Raw genomic sequence first — 19,473 nt, 5'->3', positions numbered from 1 at the left:
CTTCTCTTCCTCTTTGATATGAGACACTTTGTAAAAGGAATGACAAGAATACCCGAGCTGATCAGCTGGTTCCTGATATCCGGTGTACCGTTTCTCTGACAGTATACAATTGCGCTGATATTTGTCAGTGTCTTCAGGATTTCTGTCAATTCCTCTGCAGTGCAAGCTCTGAAATTGTTTGTGCGGTGACTGTTGATAGAATTATTGATGATGTCGTGCCACACCACCACTTGACGTTTTTCTGCAAGAGGTGCCGTGCAGAGTAGGCTTGCGAGGTTCTTCTATGGGTTCGTGGTGTTCGGGTTTAAAGAAAGTCCCGGAATAGCCAAAATTTTGGGTAAAAATTGTTCTTTTTCCGGGTTGCTAAGTTGTTCCAGGCTGTGGTAGAGTGAGCTAGCTGCTACAATGTAGACCATTTCAATTCTAACATGGTAAAATATAAAAAGATTTTTCAACTAAAAAGATTTCTCCAATAAAACAAGGGAAAATAAATTTAAAATTACGTCTCCTTGTAGGAGAGACTGTAATTGAGAATTGGCTCAACGCCGTTGGGTTTCAAAATTTTACATCTAAATATTTTGAGAATGCGTTAAAATTGTAAATTCAAACAAACGTTTTTGCACATTTTGTGCATCTTCAGGTTTTAAAAATTCTAAACTATCTGTACAAAATGATCAAAGATCATAAAAAGTGTCACACACATCATTACTTCAAAAATTCTTATTAGGTTTTGTTATTCTTTGTCGTATTACTTGATATCATTTTTCAGTTTTTAAGATTTTTTAAAGATCTACATTAATTTTTATCACGCAGTTATTTCGCTTTTTTCAATTTATTTGGTTTTTTAAATTTTTGTGCTGGTCTTCTATTTTCAAGATAGTTTTTCACTTCCCGTGTCAATAATTTAACTGTTTTTGTCGACTTATGAAGATGTTCTTAAATAAGAGTTGTTCCAGTTTTAGAGTCACTTGTTCCTTTACTTTTGCTGAATTGATTTGAATCTAATGTATCCGACAACTTATCTCGTAGGTTTCCTTTCTCATTACAAAAAACCCGCGCCTTTGTCATGCGGTACCGCAACTAATCCATTACTCTTCAGATACTTTCGGGCCTTATCAACGCCTTTGTCAGATGGTGTTTGTTTCACCCTCTTAGCATAGGCTTTTGCCACAGCTTCGATCTCACAAAGGGCCTCCCCGGGGACTTTACGATTTTTGAGATCCGATAGAAAGATGTCAATGTCGGCGAGAAAGTGTGTCTCATTAAATTTATCCCTGACGGGATGCTTTGGCCCTAATGCCAACACTTGTTGTACCCAATTTGATAATTCAACATCATCAAGAGCTCTTACCGAACCCTCACCTTGCTTCCCTAGAGGTCGGTCTTGCCTTTCTGATAGTTTCATTAGCTTCTTCTGATGGGTCTCTTTGACTGTTGCTGTTTGTCTTTGTCCCCTAAGACTTAAATATTTAATTACCGAAGGCCAAAACTTCTCATCTACACCCCTCTGTATTGCGCCTCTCGCCCTTTCTAGTTTGACTTCAACGTTTTTCTCATCTGTCCTTGCCTTGTTTATCTCCGTTCTTAGAAGTTTTGTCTGAAAACTGTGTACCACTTCGTTCGAAAACACCCCATTTTCCGGTACCCTGAACCTCAAAAAATCAGGTATAATGTCGTTTTCTAGACAAACTCTCAAAAATTTAACACGTTGGTGACAGTTGATAAATTTAAAATATATGGACGCATAATCCCGGACTAATTTCCAAATGAGGTTGTTTTTCAAAGTCCAAATCAAGAATGGAGGTGGGAGTACAACTGTGCTCATTGGTTTGCAGGCCACGAGGAATAAACCTCACGTGACACAAAGCAACTCAAATAACATAAGTTTAACTCATCCTCTCCGTTGAAGCCTCCTCGTCAGTCCGACCAACAGTTGCTTCGCCTATGTTCACCAGTCTTCTTTTCTCCGCCATCCTTCTCGATTGAGATTTCTTTTTCGTGTTTGAACGAAGCTTGGACAAGACAGCTGGCAGGTTGTCTTGGTGTTCGAACACAATCCTCAAAGACTTTAGCTCCAGCTGGACGTCCTGGTGCAGTGCCTGATATTCGTTGACCAGCTCCGTTCTTCTCTTCCTCTTTGAAATGAGACACTGTGTAAAAGGAATGACAAGAATACCCGAGCTGATCAGCTGGTTCCTGATATCCGGTGTACCGTTTCTCTGACAGTATACAATTGCGCTGATATTTGTCAGTGTCTTCAGGATTTCTGTCAATTCCTCTGCAGTGCAAGCTCTGAAATTGTTTGTGCGGTGACTGTTGATAGAATTATTGATGATGTCGTGCCACACCACCACTTGACGTTTTTCTGCAAGAGGTGCCGTGCAGAGTAGGCTTGCGAGGTTCTTCTATGGGTTCGTGGTGTTCGGGTTTAAAGAAAGTCCCGGAATAGCCAAAATTTTGGGTAAAAATTGTTCTTTTTCCGGGTTGCTAAGTTGTTCCAGGCTGTGGTAGAGTGAGCTAGCTGCTACAATGTAGACCATTTCAATTCTAACATGGTAAAATATAAAAAGATTTTTCAACTAAAAAGATTTCTCCAATAAAACAAGGGAAAATAAATTTAAAATTACGTCTCCTTGTAGGAGAGACTGTAATTGAGAATTGGCTCAACGCCGTTGGGTTTCAAAATTTTACATCTAAATATTTTGAGAATGCATTAAAATTGTATATTCAAACAAACGTTTTCGCAAATTTTGTGCATCTTCAGGTTTTAAAAATTCTAAACTATCTGTACAAAATGATCAAAGATCATAAAAAGTGTCACACACATCATTACTTCAAAAATTCTTATTAGGTTTTGTTATTCTTTGTCGTATTGCTTGATATCATTTTTCAGTTTTTAAGATTTTTTAAAGATCTACAATAAGAATTTTTTAAAATTGTTAATTCAACCGTTTTCGCACATTTTGTGCATCGTCAGTATATAAAATTTTCTATTTACAATAAAATGATCAAAGATCATGTATGAAATTCAAAAAGAACATGTTAGAAATTTTTAACCAATCAAATTCTTACATCTGTTATTACGTGATCATTATTTCATCGATTATGACAATTTCCATACTTTTTCGTTACTTGAGTCATAATTTTTCGATTTGATGTTTTATCCAAACTGACATGTCAGTTTATTTTTTCAAAAATTGCAATTTAAGTCATGTTTAAACATGTACTATAATTTTAATGTCAGCTCCCTGCTCCTGAACTCCTCGCGCGTGTTAATTCTGGGGCGTTCTTTCCAAATATGTAAGGCCTCCAGAGTGAGGAGTTTCTGTATGTTACTTGATTGATCTATAATCTCAGACTTAAGCTCAGCGCTCTTACCATCCCTGTCACATTCTCTCAAATGTTGCCCTACTGGCGAATCTTCCTTGTGATGCTCTTCAATCCGCGTGGTCAAATGCCGGACCGTTTGTCCAACATAGGTGGAATTACATCCACTACATGTGAGCTTGTAGACCACTCTGGATTTCAAATCTTTCGCAAAGGGAGATTTAAGGGACGGTAGGCAAGTCTTGAGCTTTCTCGTAGTAAAAATCACTTGGGCTCCGGCGTTTTGACGCAGTTTGGCAGCAAACCACTCTGATGCATTACCCCGGTATTGTAATGTTATAATGGGTGCACTGACCTTTAAAGGATCTTCCTTGACTGATGTTACCGTTGTTCGTGTGTCAGTTTTTCGGTCGATGATCTTATTCAACGTTCTTAATACTACACCATCTGACCATTTTTCAGGGTATTGATTATCCACCCATCGTTCTTTAATAATCTTCATTGCTTTGTCAAAGTTTTCCCATGTTGATGTACATCTAAAAATCCGATGAACAGTACCCTCAACTACATTGCGTTTATATTGCAATGGAGCGCAGCTTCTGAAGTTAAGGATAGTCCCAGTATCCGTTGGTTTTTGATACCATCCACATGTTACCTTTTTTCGTGAGTCCACATTAATGTTCAAATCTAGAAAGGCTAAGTCTCCGTTCGAATCCGGATTTTCGATAGTGAATTGTAAGTTGGGGTGGAGCTCATTAGCTGCTTTTAAAACTATATCTGGATCCCCCTTTACCGTCCTCACAATATCATCTACATATCTTAGGAACGCTTTGACATTTTCTGTTGGTTTTTCTTGATCTCGCTGCTCTTTACATCTCTTACAATGCTCTTCACATCTCTCCCGTGGACCTAAGCCTACTATACAGTGCCTCATCGATCTCATCTTTCTTTTTCATGGCCAACAGTTCTTTGTTGATGTCTTTCTCAATTTTCATAACAACACTATCAGTTAAACCTGGTTTTTCGCTAAATTGTTCCGATTGCAGCAGCTCAGTTAGTTTAGCCTCATATGTCGTTTTCTTCATTACACAGAAGCCAACACCTTTATCGAATGGGACTGCCAAGAGATCATTGTCCTTCAAATACTTCCTGGCTTTCTCAATCCCTCTAGCCGACGGTGTTTGCCGCACACGTTTAGCGTATGATTTTGCAGCAGCTTCAATTTCACATAATTTTTCACCTGGTACCTTTTGCGATTTAAGCTCAGATAAAAAATTATCAATGTCCGCAAGAAAGTGAAGTTCATTGAAACGATCCCTCACCGGGTGCTTTGGGCCAAGATCTACATTAATTTTTATCACGCAGTTGTTTCGCTTTTTTCGATTTATTTTGTTTTTTAAATTTTTGTGCTGGTCTTCTATTTTCAAGATAGTTTTTCACTTCCCGTGTCAGTAATTTAACTGTTTTTGTCGACTTATGAAGATGTTCTTAAATAAGAGTTGTTCCAGTTTTAGAGTCCTGAATGTACTGAATACTCCTAAATACGTCTTTTTTATTTGTTTTTTTTTCGGGAAAAATACTTCATTTTTTTGCGGTTGGACATATGATTTCTTCATTTCACTACATTTCGTTCGTTGGAAGAGAGGCAAATTCGACTGTCGAACAGCAAAAGTTAAGGTCATAAAAATGTGAACGCTCCTTTTCTCGAAAGTAGATTTAATTTTTCAGATTTCCCAGTGGAATAAAAAACTCACCTATTGGTCCAGTTTTCTAAAGTTTGGTTAGTTGTATCAAAAAAGTGTCAATCATGAATTGTTCATTATCTATTTTTTTGAAATTGGAAAGCTGAAGTTTTTTTTCTTTGCGTTCTTGACTCGTTTCCAACTCTCTGTTGGTTTCGTTTGTACCCACCACTTCACGGTTGGAAGGAAGATTGTTGCAAGGCGTTTTTTCGCAACTATTGTGACTACCTGAAACAAAATCTGTAAGGTGTCAAGCGTGGTATTGTAATGAGGATCTTTTGAACTTTCATCAGCCAAATCGTGGCACCCATATGGCACCCAATCCTATTTCTCCTAAAAAAGTTGACACTTCCGACGTTTTTAAACATCATAAGGACTGTTCTGTGCTACTTAGACAGGAATCGGCCTGTTTAAATTCTTAATCCTTGCAAAGGTGTTGCAATCATGCACTAGACTTTTACTGTAAGCAACTTTGTTCTCTAGAGAACTTTGCCCCTGTGTTTAATTCCATTATATCAGTTCAAATTTTTTGTCTTCTGAGGCACGCTTGTTTTGGCGGTTAAGTGCTTGCCTGGGACGACAAACGGCTGGTGTTTGCATCTGACCAGAACCTGTTTGTTTGAAAGGAAAATTTTCTTGTGTAGCAAAAGTGTAAAGCGTATAAATTTCAATCTCAAAATATTTTTGGCTTTTACTGTGCCAATTATTATTTTTGGCTCAACTGGCGTCTACAACAGTTTTATTGACTTAGTTGCAGCAAAATTTTTTTTTCAACATTGATTTTTTGTCAACCTAATGGCCCCCGTTTCATTTTTTGTCCTCTAGCTTACCATGCCTTGTTTTTGTGGTATCGCAGATGGTTTGAACCTCTGCTTGGTGTCTGTGTAATTTTAGCAGCTCTGATTTGGTATCATTTATGTTAGTCTTTTCTTTTTTTAATGTTATCCGACTTAAATTGTTTCTGTTTACCCTAATGGTTTCCGTTAGTTGGCTCAATTGCCTCATATTGCGTTTGAAAAGCTTTGAAGTTATGCCAAACGGTGTTTTGAGGGGTGTTAGTTTGTAAGTTTCTGAATGAAAACATTTTTATCAGTTTATCGGCTTTTTTACCAGTTTCTCTCCGATTAGCAAGAAATTTGTTCAATAAAATTCTTCAATTTGTTCAATAAAATTGAGATCTTTGAGATTCAATATTTTCATTGGTTTACACAATTAAAGCTCGTGTGATATTATGAACTTTCTTATTTTGCCAACCTAAGTTGCAAATATTGTTGCGACAAAATAAGTTCATTTTGAAAGTGTTCATTTTGATTAGAATTTGGAAGTGGCAGTTTTTTAGCTGGAGTTTTTTACCAACAAGAAATTTGTTCAATAAAATTGAGATCTTCATCTAAAATTTTTGGCGAGTCTATTTTGTTTCAATATTTTCATTGGTTTACACAAGCAAAGCTCGTGTGATAGTATGAACTCCCTGATTTTGCCAACTTAAGTCACTAATATTGTTGCGACAAAATGTGTTCATTTTGAAAGTGTTCATTTTGATCAATAATTTGCTATTAAGTACAGCTAATGCTAAGGATATTTACACAGACTATTAAAGTAAAAATAGCATGTAAGCTTCAAAGTATCATGGATATGTAGCGTAGAGGCAGGGAAGGAGACCAGCAACAAAATAAGAGGGTTCGAACCTGGGCAGGGTCGGATGTTTTTAATGAACTTTTTCGTATACTAGTTAAAATGCGTCCGCTCTATAAATTGAGGCATGTTTGTTAGTAAATTTCTTTTTTTTTTCAAATTGACTAATACTGCTAATGCGTCATAATAGGCTTGCGTCACTTAGCAATGTTATAGACTCATAATTGGCGTACGTTACTTAAGAAATTTTGCAGGCTCAAAGTTTCACTCATTCAGTTTTTCCCAGTAGCGTTATCGGTCGTATTTTTGCTTGTGTATGCGAAGTGGAATTTCGCCTCTGTGTTACAAAATCTGTTTTTTTTTCGCTGGCTAGTATTTCATGATATGTTTGCGTTGTGTCGCAAGTGATGCGAAGCTCCGCTTTGCTTTGTGTATGATTAAGTCATTCGTTTTTTTTTGCATAAACGGATTCAGCTGAAAATTTTCGGGTTATGTTATTTTGGTTTACACATCTCTTAACACGTATGAAGGAAACAGCTGACTTTTGTGTTTCACGAGAGAGTTGGTATAAACTTTATAGCTCGAATTGTTTATGCAAACGCAACTTTATTTTCACGCAACTCATTCAGAAACTCTGTGTATGATTAACTCATTCCTTTTTTTTCGCATAAAAGGTTAATTCAGCTGAATTTTTTTTGGGTTATGTTGTTTTCGTTTAGATATCTAGTAACACATCGTATGAAGGAGACATCTGACTTTTGTGTTTCAGAAGAGAGTTGGTAAAAACTGTATAGCTCGAATTTTTTTGTAAACGCAACTGTATTTATTGTTAGTACCTAAGTACTGTCAGTTTAGTGAACTTTTTATAATACTTTTTTAAACTGTCGATTGTGGTTCTTATGTTTTTCCCAAGTTGAAAATCATTCGAGATAAGTGTAAGGAAGTTTTGTAGATGTAGTTGTTTTTTCTCTATTTTTCGTCGAAATCGTCTTTACTGGTGTCTGCTAGCTTCCACTGCTATGTTTGGTTGTATAGCAAATGGTACGAAGCTCTGCAAGCTTCTGTTTTCAACGGTTTCATAAATCTATGTATCGCTCATTTTATCAAGAGCTGTCAAAACAAATAAAATAGCCCTTGAAGTTAAAGCAGATTTGGCTGCACTTCTGATCACCTTAATAAAGAAACCATGGTTTCAATGTCAAGATAATAGTAAATCAAGAAATTATCAAGAAAAAACTTTTCTATTGTGATATCAAAATAATTAATATTCAAAGCGTTTCAAAAGCTTGTTTCCTTTTTCCATTCAAAAAAAGTACAAATATAATCAAATTTCTAATTATATCTACTGGTCCGATTCTGTCCACAAATTAGTATGACTTGACACTTATAAATATGTTTTTTTTTCACCGAGTGGTTGACGGGAGTTTTTACTCTTTTCAATCACCTAAATTATTTTGTTTGCTGATGCGTCAGTTCCGTTCAGTAGCTCTGCTTATTGTTGTCAAACGGTTAAATAACGCCACGTGCTTTTTACTGAATGCATCTGCATAAATAATCAGTTGTAATGTTTATCAAAGTGCACGCTTTGAAAAACTAAAACGCCATATTAAATATAGTAATTAAATGTCTTCTCGACGAGAACAATCTTACTTTGATCGACTCAAGAAAATTCAAGATAATTCGAAACGCCAAATTAGAAATGCGAGACCTCGGAGCAAATCCAGGAGTGGAATTTCAGGTGAAAGGTCTGATGAACTGACCAAAAACAGAGTTGACAAAGCCTGGTCACTGGCGCTGAAATCATGTCAGGATTCCAAGTATCTCGAACGTCAGAATGCAACCGTAAAGCCCATGAACAAACCATGGAAGACTATTCGACTGTTTGTTTCGTCGACGTTTCACGACTTCCAGGTGGAGCGGGATATTTTGGTGAAGAAAGTGTTTCCTGATTTGAGGGCTTGGTGCAAGGGAAGAAAGTTGCATCTCGTCGAAATAGATCTGAGGTGAGTTAAACAGGCGAAGACCTGATTATAAGTTATTGCTCCGGAAATTATTTAAGAAAAATCAAAAAATATGTTTTTTTTTTCAATCCAGTGTGGTTTGTAATAGCTGACTTCTTTTTAAAATTTTTTTTGGTGGGTGTCCGTTTTTATATTTTATCTGTTGGTTAAGTAAAAGCATTTCGAAAGCTGATTCGAGATTCGTGGACCAAAAACGACTTTTAGATGGGGCGTTCCGTCTGGCCTGGATGCTGAATTAGCTGTTCACACGTGTCTGGGTGAGATTGAGAGGTGTTACAAAGAGAACACTTTTCCCTTTTTCCTCAGTATGTTGTCAGAGAGAGTTGGCTGGATTCCAGATCACCATGTGGTCAGCGATGCTATCAGGTGAAATATTGCTGAATTAATAGTATCAAAATCTTGATGTTACTACCAAATTTGAATTAGTGAAAATAAAATTATTCAAATTCGATGCTTGTTTTCAGTTTTTTTTTCGAATTCTATTGAATTTTCCATTAGTTGACTTAATTTTTTGACCCAATCTCAATCAAACATAAATTTTTTTTACACCTGCATTGTTTTACAAGGTTTTTTAAGCAGACTAAACATGTCCTGATATATTTAATGCTCGTGTCAAAAAAAATTTAAAGCTCTAAAAAATAATGGCATTTAAAATTTCACAGGCTGGGTTAATCATGGAGAATTAATAAATTAATTTTCATGTGTTTCTTGTCTTATGCAGAAAAAGCTATGACTGGATAGACGACTTGAGCATCACCGAGATGGAGTGTGTGCAGGGGGCGTTTAGAAGTAAGAACCCAAATGCCCTCTTCCTCCTCAGAAACCCTTCTTTCGTGCACACTCTACCCGAGGGTGTGAAGTCTAAATTCACTGATGAAATACCAGTTGGCAGTTACAAAGGTGTGTATGAGTCTTAGAATTGTTGAAAGTGTGTATGAGGCTTAGAAATTCTGGGTATTTAGAGTAAAAATGCAGGCGTTGCCATGGAATTTGTATATAAATATATATATAGCGAATAGAATATTTTTTGAATTTTTTTACTGATCAACTTTTTATTAGTAAATAAATATTGTTCAATTCGATCCCAAAACAGTAATAATTTTTTACTTAGTGTTATAACCAGTAGTTTATCATATCAGGGAATATTTTATGATATTTCACAGGGGTTGTAGCATAAAAAAAAGGGTTATTTTTCATGTCAACTGATGTTTGGGGTGATAGTGAAATAATAATGTGTCAAAAATGTAGATATTACGCTTGATTAGTACTATGGATTCCATATATCTGTAAATGTTGTCTGTGTTTCAGCTGCGTGCTTCCGCGAAAAAATAGACGAATGTTTTTCGGATGCGCAGAAACTGCTGTACTACGCTAAATACGCTGGAAAAACGGACGCTTCCGGTGTTCCATTGTTGACTGGGTTCGAGGAAATTTTCGTGGAGAAAACCTTGAACTTTTTCAAACAGCAGGTTAGGTTTGCAGATGTTTTCTTTTTCACATTCGTGGCAGGCAAGATTTAGAAGTTTGCAGTATTTTCCAAAGTGTCCATTTTGGCTAGCTAATCATTTCATCAAAAAATAAAATATTACGAAGTCATTTTCCTTTTTTGTGCAAATTTCTGAATGTGTCTGTAAAAATCTATGGCTCAAATAGTTGCAAAACAAGCTTCCCTGATAGTTACGAAGTGTAGAAATCGCGGAGAGGCAGAATGAAGTTCTTGACGGTAAAAGAATGAGGCTTGAATTCGGCAAACAAAAAACTGTCGGAGACAACTGTAAACACTACTGAAGCGGAAATGATGCTAATTAAACATTCGTAATATTCTAGATCGAGAGACAGTACCCCTCCTTGGTGGAGTCTGGCAGTAACAAGTGGCAGGAATTGACAGACCTGCACGAGGCATTCAAGGACGACGAGGCCAGTCTGATCGGAGACCTTCCTGTGTGGAACAATCAGATTGAAGACTTGCAGGCATACATCAACACCAAAGGTACCTACATGTTTGCTTTTAATCAGATTTATGTAATCGATCATTTAATCCGCTAATCACTGAACCGCTAATTTGGATGTCACTGAACCGCTAATTTGGATGAAAATGGAACAGATAGGTTTGTTTCTTAGATGTTTCGACAAAAATTTTTGGAAGAAGTTGCAACCACGGTGGAACCAGACATTCAATTGTTAAATTCAAATATCGCTGTCTCTAGCTTGCGAATTAGAGAAAATCAAAAAAATATTTTGTGAAAACGAAAAAATCTTAGTAGAAAAAAGTAATTTAGAGGAATTTGTTTGAATTAAGAGTTTGAATTAAGAGGAATGCAGTTTCAAATATGTTCGAAGACGAAAAGTTCGGAAAATTTTTCTAGTTTTCCAAAAATTGATCGAAATTAAAATATATGCGGAGAATCGAACACGGAGAGTTTCTCTTGACGTTTTTAGTTGAATACTTTGATGTCCGTGTATGGTTATCATGGATTCCGCATGCTGGTTTGTTTTTCATATTAAGTAGCCTAAAGATTAACTAATTTATCTATTTAAATCTTTTGGCGCGGATTGTCGCAATTAATTCAAACTGGCTTTTTTGATATGCTGATACATTTTGGACATCTTTACTTGTGTGCTTCAGGCGATAAGAGTCCCTATATCATGACTGCTGTGTCTGGAAGTGGGAAGAGTTCCTGCCTCGCAGTCTTCCTCAACAGAGTGGCCCAAGACTACCCGGACTTCAAGACATTCCATCACTTTGTGGGGGCAGTTCCAGGGTTAGCAGAGTCAGCTGATTCTTTATTTCAACAGTTTCATTACTTCTAAATAATTTGGCTTAATGATCTAAAATTATGATAGCAAAAGCTGTTAAGATCTCTGTGGAGAGCTCACAGCTCGGACATAGCACCGTTCTCTCATGAATGAATAGTCTTAATTTAGTCTCGAAAACTGAATGATCAAACTGAAAGCAATGCAGTCTTGGAAACGAGTCGGTAATCTTAAGTTTTTTAAATTTTTGTTCTATTTTTCGCAAAAATAGATTTGTTCGAATTTTTAGTTTTAGTTGCAAAGCAGCCATGTTTCGGTCGCGTTTTATCTCGTATTTTTAGATCAGTCAGTTATGTGCAGTTGGTGAAACGGATAGCAGTGTTCCTGCAACTAGATGAGAACAAACCCATATCGTTGATAGTGGGCCAGATTAAAAACACTCTCAACTCGACTAGTGATTATGTGATGCTGGTGATTGATGCGTATAATCAGCTGGATGAGATGTCGCTGACTTGGCTGCCGTGCCCCCTCAAGGAAAATGTGCATGTCATTATCACAGGTCATTGAAGAGAAATAAACAAGGATGGCCGGTTACTGTGCAAATAGCACAGAATTTTCCGGCCATAGTCTTGAAAAAATTACATTTTTTTCCAAATGAGTGTGGTTTTCTGTGGCGTGAGAAAAGATCTCAACAAAAAAATTTAATTTAGACATATTCGACAGTCATAGTCAAATAGGCTAATTAGAAAACAGTTTTTGTAGAAAATGACTAGACAAACGAAAATTTTCAAGAGTAATGAACGTAGTGAGTACTGTTATATAAGTCTTGCTGAACGTTTTCATTGTTTTTTTTAGGAAAAAGTCCTAAAATTTATTCACGCTCAATTTTGACTTTTCGCGGGTGTTTTCTGTTCAACTCAGTTCATTGCCATTGTTAAAAGGAAGGCAAACTCCACTATCAAACAGCAAAAGTGTTAAGGTCTGAAAAACGTGATCGACGTCTAACTTCAAAAAATGGAATTTAATTAACAGATTTCCAAGAGAAATTTTTTGTAAATATAATGATGCAGTTTTCTCACACTAAGTTAATTTTATCAAACTAGTGTCAAACGTAAATTGTTCTTGAAATTCAAAGAGCTCTACCCGACTGAAAGAGTTTTAATATGATTAATAACTCAACCCATTTTGATAATTATTTGTGGTACCTGATTTTTCGTGGAAAACAAAACGAAAAAAGTAAAACAAACCCGAATACAAAGTTTTTCCACATTTTTCAAATGGTCGGAACAATTATATAATTAATGTCGTATCAGGTAATTTTATCCAAAAAAAATCAGCTACGAAATCGGCAAACTATAAAGTCAAACAGTTTAGTTGTGCATGATTTTCTTTACTTATTCGAAAGCATCATTTTCAGATTTAAGAGAACAGCAAAAGGGTATTAGAAGTAGTAAAACACACGGTTGTAGGGGTATCAGTGTCATCCGCCTCCTCAAGGTGGAACTGGCTGCGGCAAAATTGATGACATTTCTCTCGCCATGGAAAAAAAGCCCAAGGTTGAATAGTGGGAGCTGGACCGGGGGCTAATAAAAAAACTAGTAACAGGGATTACTTTCGTAAATAACAGAATATTTACCGCTCAAATTGAGTTGAATAATGTTTATGGGTTTGCTCATCCTTTGAAATTGTATAGTTTATTAATTAACACAGACCTAGAAATTTGCTGTTTTAGTTGAACTTGCGTTTGGATGAGTTCAAGAGCTACTTTTTGTTAATAATATAATATGGCTACTTTAATCAGTCGAAACAAACAAAGCGTTTTGATAACTAGCTCTCTTACACAAGTTTGGTACCATGCAAACTTCGGTTTGGAGATGTCCAAAAATTATTTGCGGTTTTATGAAATTCAGAGTTGATTGTAATTCTGTTTTCAGGCAGAGAAGATGTTGCAGACTACCTTCAGAATAACTACTCGCGTGGACTAACTGTGAAAACACTGAAGAAGATGGACGAAGCCGGAAGGCGTAAACTGGTCCATGCATCCCTGGGCAAGTACAACAAGACCCTGGACAATGAACAGATGGATATACTCCTGTCCAAAGAGTCCTCGTCAAGGTGGGCTTTTGCATGTAGTATCTGTAGTTATAGATGTATCCTGCGATTTTGTTTCACGGAGCTTCTCATACATCTGATACTTAATAATTGCGTTTCAATCACTTAATTTTGCGTTGATAACTTTGGAATATGGAGGTTTTAGAATTGAATTAGAATTCGTGTTTTCGTATTTCAGTTACTACTGGCTATCTCTGGCTTGCGAGGAGCTGCGAATATTCGGACATTTCTCTCTCTTGACTGATAAGATCGCAAGCCTACCAGACGACTTGGTCGAGCTCCAGTGTCAAATTCTACACCGGCTTGAAGCTGAATTGGATACTAGGTCTTGGCTTCTAGTCGCTAGTCTATGCTTGTTAGTAACAAGTCGTACTGGTCTCTTAGAAGATGAACTGCTCCAGATTCTGGCTGAGCCGCCAAATATTTTACCAGAACATCTGAGAGAGAACCGATTTTCAGAGAAACTTGCGCTGAAAAAGTGGAAAGATATTCAACGATCAATCCGACCCTTTGTGAAGTATAACGGAGACACGGCTGAAAATAGATTGAATATATATCATACTTCGTTCAAAGAAGCAGTGGAACGAGTGTATTTTTCTTCGGAGAAAGTAACTTACAAATGGTTCCATGAAAAACTGGCCTCTTATTTTGAGAAATGTCTCAGGCTGGATAGAAAACTGGAAGAGTACCCGTATCATTTAGCAGAATCGGGTCAGAAAGACAAATTGGCAGATTTTCTTTGCGACAGTGAAGTGATTTTCGGGTATTTTAATCCGATGTTCTCAAAGGAATTGGCTCAATTATGGGGAGCTGTTGATAGCGATTATAACGAGTTGGCTACTCGATATACGAATTTGGCTAGTGATATAATTGAAGACTGTGAATTGCATTTAGACGAAAGAATTAGTCAAGTTCTAGTGTTGGCTGATGTGTGCTTTCAGAACGCTAAATTTCAGGAATCGCTTCATATTTTGAACGATATAGGCGAACTTGTAAAAATGGTCAACGAAGAAAAAGGGGCACAGTTTTTCCACGCAAAATTGCAGTACCAAAAGGCGAAATCGTTAGAAAGGAATGTTTTCCTAGAAAAGAAAAAAGGCGAGGAAACTAGTGAAGAAATAGAGGAGATTGAAAAGGAATTGACGAACTCGTATGAGTTATTGAAGGACTTCGGGGCAAATTCGGAAATGCTGACTTATTGTGGAGATATATGCAATCGAATGGCTATGCTGTGTTACAGGTATGGATAGTCTAAGTTTGAACAAAATGTTTGACGCATTTTGAATTGTGCAAAAATTTTGGGCGCTGATTTGTTAATTTTTTTGGCCTTTTGAGGTTTGTCGTAGTTAGTAGTTATGAGTCAGATCGAATGAATTTTTTAAAGTTTTTACAAAAACGCTTCATATTTTTTGTTTGATTTTAGAAAAATTGAGCAAATATGGATCAAAAAGGACTTTTTTAAATCATATTAAACCATAAAATAAACTGCTGCTTCAGGAAAGCAAGGAAAGCGTTCAGGGATAAAAACACGACACTGGCTGACAAGATTCTGATAGAAGTCTCTACTTGGCTCGACAGTGGAGAAGGATGCTATCTTAGAACAGGAGATATGGTCGGATTCGCCAATTGCCAAATATCCAGGGGCATCTTCGAAAGTGAGTACAAAATATTATTTGAAACCACTGAATGATATCTATCACCGCTGACAATTGTGATCATGAAGTAGTTTTTTTAACTCGAAATTTTATTTTGCTTGCCTCAGTTCTTATTGCGTTTTTGATGCAATTTTCATAGATTTTTGCAGATCACAGTGCATAAAGATGGCAGTGCGAAAAAATCTACTATATAAGAGTTCTGTTTGTGAAGTTAGGCTTGGCCATAGTATTGTTAACAAAATAACATAGTACGCTTTTGAATGAAAATAAGGATAGTTGTCATTTGAGTAATACTGTTATGTTTTTTGAATTTTAACCTTGAAATGACATTGCAGAGGATCACGAGAAAAAGCGCGAGTATTTTACTAAAGCCGAGAAGATGCTCGGAGGCGGGGGTCTCCACCTGACCTACGGAAGATTCTGCAGAAACAAAGGACGATTCCACCAATATGCGAATGAAATCCAAGAGGCAAAGAAGTATTTGGTTGGGTTCTATCATAATTCGGTGTCGTTGTACGGAGAAAACCACCCCGAGACGAAAAGGGCAAACGAGTTGCTGAGTGATTTGAATGAAAATAAAAAGAATTGATGATCAAATAATGCGTTCACTTGACGTTACAAACGAAAATTTATTCACACAGTAATGCAATAAACGTGCCAACTACATATAGTGTGAATAGATTTGCAATGTATCATGTTAGTACTTTAATCACGTATACCATGTCATAATCTATCTGGCATTTTAGTTTAATTAATTAGTAAATGATAGTTTATTTGACTAATTAAAGTTAGATTTTATGTTTTCTTAGCAATGCGCTGAGTATGTCAATATAGCAGCTGGGCTTTCTGATCAGTTGTGGCTCAAAAGATTTGTAAAACGCAACATTTGCGGATGAAGCCTGAACCCATTAAAAAAACGATCTGTCGTGTCGTCTTCCATAATAGCGTCGCTTAATTGCACCTATATAGCTGCTAATCACATGGCCCCTAGGTCACCACTTTGAAAAGCAGATCGAATTGTTTATTGCTGTTTTGGCCTGTCTCGAAGGTGAAGAAACTTAAGATTTATGGTTTTTATTGATTTGAGTTGTATGCGGAGTTCAAATTCATCGCTGTTCAAATCAATTCATTTGCGAGAGAAAGTGAGTTTACTTGTATTTGGGAACTTAACTTTTCCCCGGTAAAAACTTTACTTTATTATGAAACCTCAGTAACTTCCAGGCCCCTCATATTTGGTCTAGTGTTGGAGTGCTTGTTTTGGTAGCCTAATGTCTTTGGTTCGAATCCAGGTCGCATCTTGTTTTTTTTGCTAGCTATAGAATTTGAAATATTTACTGCTGGGATAGCTTGAATAAACTTACTAATGTTTCTGTGATTATTATTAAATTAGCTATTAGCCTAGTGTATTATAACGAACCTTTTTTTGCTAACCTAATTCGCAAATAAAAGAGTTCATTAAAAGAGTTCACTTGTTTGGAAATTCACTGTAACATTGGAAATTGCATAGCATCTGTTCTCTGCTTTGTTTGTGACTAGTGTATATTACCTATAAAGCGTTCGTTGCTCAGTGGTTAGTGTGGTAGACTCTTTATCTCTAGGTCTTGATCTGTTGGAGAGCGAATCCGAGAGACGTACTCGAATATTTAATTACGAGGCTTTCTTTTATTATTTTTTAAACATTTAATAGAGCTGCTTTTTGTCGTGTTCTCGCTAGTGTTTGTAAGTGAAGCGTCGCCTCTGTGTTAAATTTTGCAAAGATGCAACTAATTGTATTTAGTATAATTTACGTCTTTTACTCATGCGGTCAACAAGGGTGTTGCAATCAGGTACTAGACTCGCCCACTTAGTAACTTTGTTACAGAATGGCAGATTTAGTAGGATCGGTGAAATTAAGCTCAATGGCTGACATGCTCAATTCCCCAATAATTTAAATTAAACTATCATCATTCAAGTAGTAATTAGGTGCAATTCGTTCAAGGTGTAGTGAATTTATGTCAAAACAATTTGAAATAAGATTTTTAGAGTTCGTGGTTTTCGTCCTAGTTTCTGTGGGTTCATTTTCCGTTTTTTTAACACAATTTTTTTTATTGGTTCGGTTGTTTAAGCTTAGGTTTCATTTTGATTAAAAATTTTTTACTATATTTGAAAGTTAAGTAATTTGTAATTTTATCAAATCTGATTTTCAATCATTTATTTTTTATTCGATGAAAGAGTATAGCTTTTTGTTAAATCGGCTGATTCAAATTATATTGCGTAGTTTTGAGGGCAAAATAGATATAATGATGAGATTATGTGTTTCAGTTCGGATAGGTCAAAAACTTTATAAACTTTGTAAAATTTCTCATTACAAGAGAAGAGACAGAGTCTTTAAAATTGATTTTCGCGGTTTAATAAGCTCTAATGTGGTTCGATTTTTTAAACTCGAAAGTTTATAACTAGCGGTATTCGGCTGAAGTAGTGTAGTGATCGTAAAAGAGTGTTTGTTGGAATTCTAGATAGGCCTCTTTTTCGTCTTCCAATGATTCGGCCAATCAGATTGTTTTTGAATTTAGTTCGGCCATTTACATTGATCGTATCCTACCTTTTGCATATAATCCTTTATATGCGTTCTTTGAATCGGTCAAACTTATAAAGTATTTTTTCGGTTAAGATACAAGTGGGTACTCGGCTATTTTTCCCGTAAACAACTTTGTCACAGGATGACTGATATTGGCGATGGCTTCAATGGTGATGACGTTGTTTACCGTCTTGGCATATTTTGCGGCTTTCATCTCTATTTCCCTCGATTAGTTTTTCATGCGGTGTATGCATTATATCGCAAATAGTGCGAATCTTTGCTTCGCCTGTTTGAAAAGTTTTTAAAGGTGCAAGTAACTCAGTTTCATGATTTCGTTTTTCTGTTTCGAAATTCGGATGTGTCTTTACTAGTGCGAATCTTGATCTTTGATATCTAAGTGTATTTGCTCATATCAATTAAACTCAATTTAAGGAGTTAGTTAATGATCAGATATTTCCTGATTAAGTTTATTTATACTAGTCATGTATTTGTTGTTACTAAATGACATTGAACCACGTATGAAAACAAATTCGTGGTAAAAATGATTATAAATATTCTATGGTTTGTATTTTTTTGGTTAGGTAGCGTTAAGTTAGGAGCAGCAAGTGGTATTGTAATTAATTCGACGGTCAATCCTGTCTGGTCTTCTCTGAATTTCTTAATTCCCATTGCAGTCCCTTTTAACCATTACTGGCCACTGTGCAAAAAGCGTAGTAAATACTACTGTTTAACTGCCTTCGTAACTGAAGAAGATATTTACAATCCAGCGTTTCACGTCCGGACCATTTCTGGAGATGTTGTTGCCAGCGAATTGTTCGGAAGTCATCTTAACATGTTGAAGAGATTTGTTAGAGAAGAATGTGATGATCTCTTTGAATCAGTGTATGAGGATCATAACCATTTTGTAGTCAGCGAGGGTTGTTGTCAAGGTCAATATTTTTATTATTTCACGTATGGTTTTCGAGAAGCGTTGCTTACTCCTATGGAGTATTTAACGAAACTCTTTGATTACTCGGAGGAAGACAAGCAACTTAATTACATTTTGTCCTTCTACGAGCCTGGTTGTCATGCTAATATAATTACCATAATTGGTTTCGGAATTGGGGAGCTAAAACGAGATAATCATGGGAATGGATTCAGAGATGAGCGTCATGGCATCCCTTATCTCTTAAAGGTTGGAGATAATTGGACTCCAAGAATACCGTATGAGAATCCGATCGATTTCATAACCTTCAGCTGGTTCAAATCGAATGTAATGTGCCCTGATCAGCCCTGGATTTGTCAAAATCAAAGGAACTCGTCTATAAAAAGAGTTGTGGAATGGTGGCAGAGATTTTTCCGATACAGAAGAAACTATCCAAATCTTATACATTAATTTTTGTCTGTTTTTTTATCGACAGCCATGAGTACTTATTAGTTATGTCATATGTGAATATTAAACATTTAATTGCTAAGTGTCAATGATTGGTGTGCTTTTTTTTTACCTGAATTGTTTCTGCGATTTTCGCCTTCGACCCTCTGTCCGCCCAAAGGGGCCCCCTTTGGTAACTTTTAAATCTCGTCTCTAAAGTTTTAACTGTCGCTTTCTGCGCCAAAATATATACATTATTTAATTGGCGTTTCACTTGATACATGTTCAAGAAGTTCCTATTTTGACATGTTAAAGCTTT

General features: G+C 36.3%; 1 protein-coding gene across 1 annotated transcript; it reads left to right on the top strand.

The window, feature by feature from the left end:
* Positions 1-8,117: 8,117 nt before the first annotated feature.
* On the top strand, positions 8,118-16,044 carry LOC134847793 (TPR repeat-containing protein DDB_G0287407-like). The gene is made up of 11 exons (XM_063865008.1): positions 8,118-8,707; positions 8,930-9,091; positions 9,447-9,625; positions 10,034-10,194; positions 10,553-10,715; positions 11,352-11,487; positions 11,821-12,038; positions 13,414-13,594; positions 13,770-14,831; positions 15,089-15,246; positions 15,582-16,044. The coding sequence occupies exons 1-11, from the start codon at positions 8,328-8,330 to the stop codon at positions 15,833-15,835; spliced, it is 3,054 nt and encodes a 1,017-aa protein (XP_063721078.1). The 5' UTR covers positions 8,118-8,327; the 3' UTR covers positions 15,836-16,044.
* Positions 16,045-19,473: the final 3,429 nt, after the last annotated feature.

The sequence above is a fragment of the Symsagittifera roscoffensis genome, chromosome 6, assembly GCF_963678635.1.
Source record: "Symsagittifera roscoffensis chromosome 6, txSymRosc1.1, whole genome shotgun sequence".
Taxonomy (NCBI): domain Eukaryota; kingdom Metazoa; phylum Xenacoelomorpha; order Acoela; family Convolutidae; genus Symsagittifera; species Symsagittifera roscoffensis.
This window is presented reverse-complemented; position numbering and strand designations above follow the sequence as displayed.

What these genes read in the sequence shown, in the direction of transcription:
- LOC134847793 (XM_063865008.1), top strand. Translation starts at nt 8,328, where the DNA reads ATGTCTTCTCGACGAGAACAATCTTACTTTGATCGACTCAAGAAAATT. An exon ending in TGAACTTTTTCAAACAGCAG is followed by an intron (nt 10,195 to 10,552) that starts GTTAGGTTTGCA and finishes GTAATATTCTAG; the next exon opens with ATCGAGAGACAGTACCCCTC. An exon ending in TGTGCATGTCATTATCACAG is followed by an intron (nt 12,039 to 13,413) that starts GTCATTGAAGAG and finishes TTCTGTTTTCAG; the next exon opens with GCAGAGAAGATGTTGCAGAC.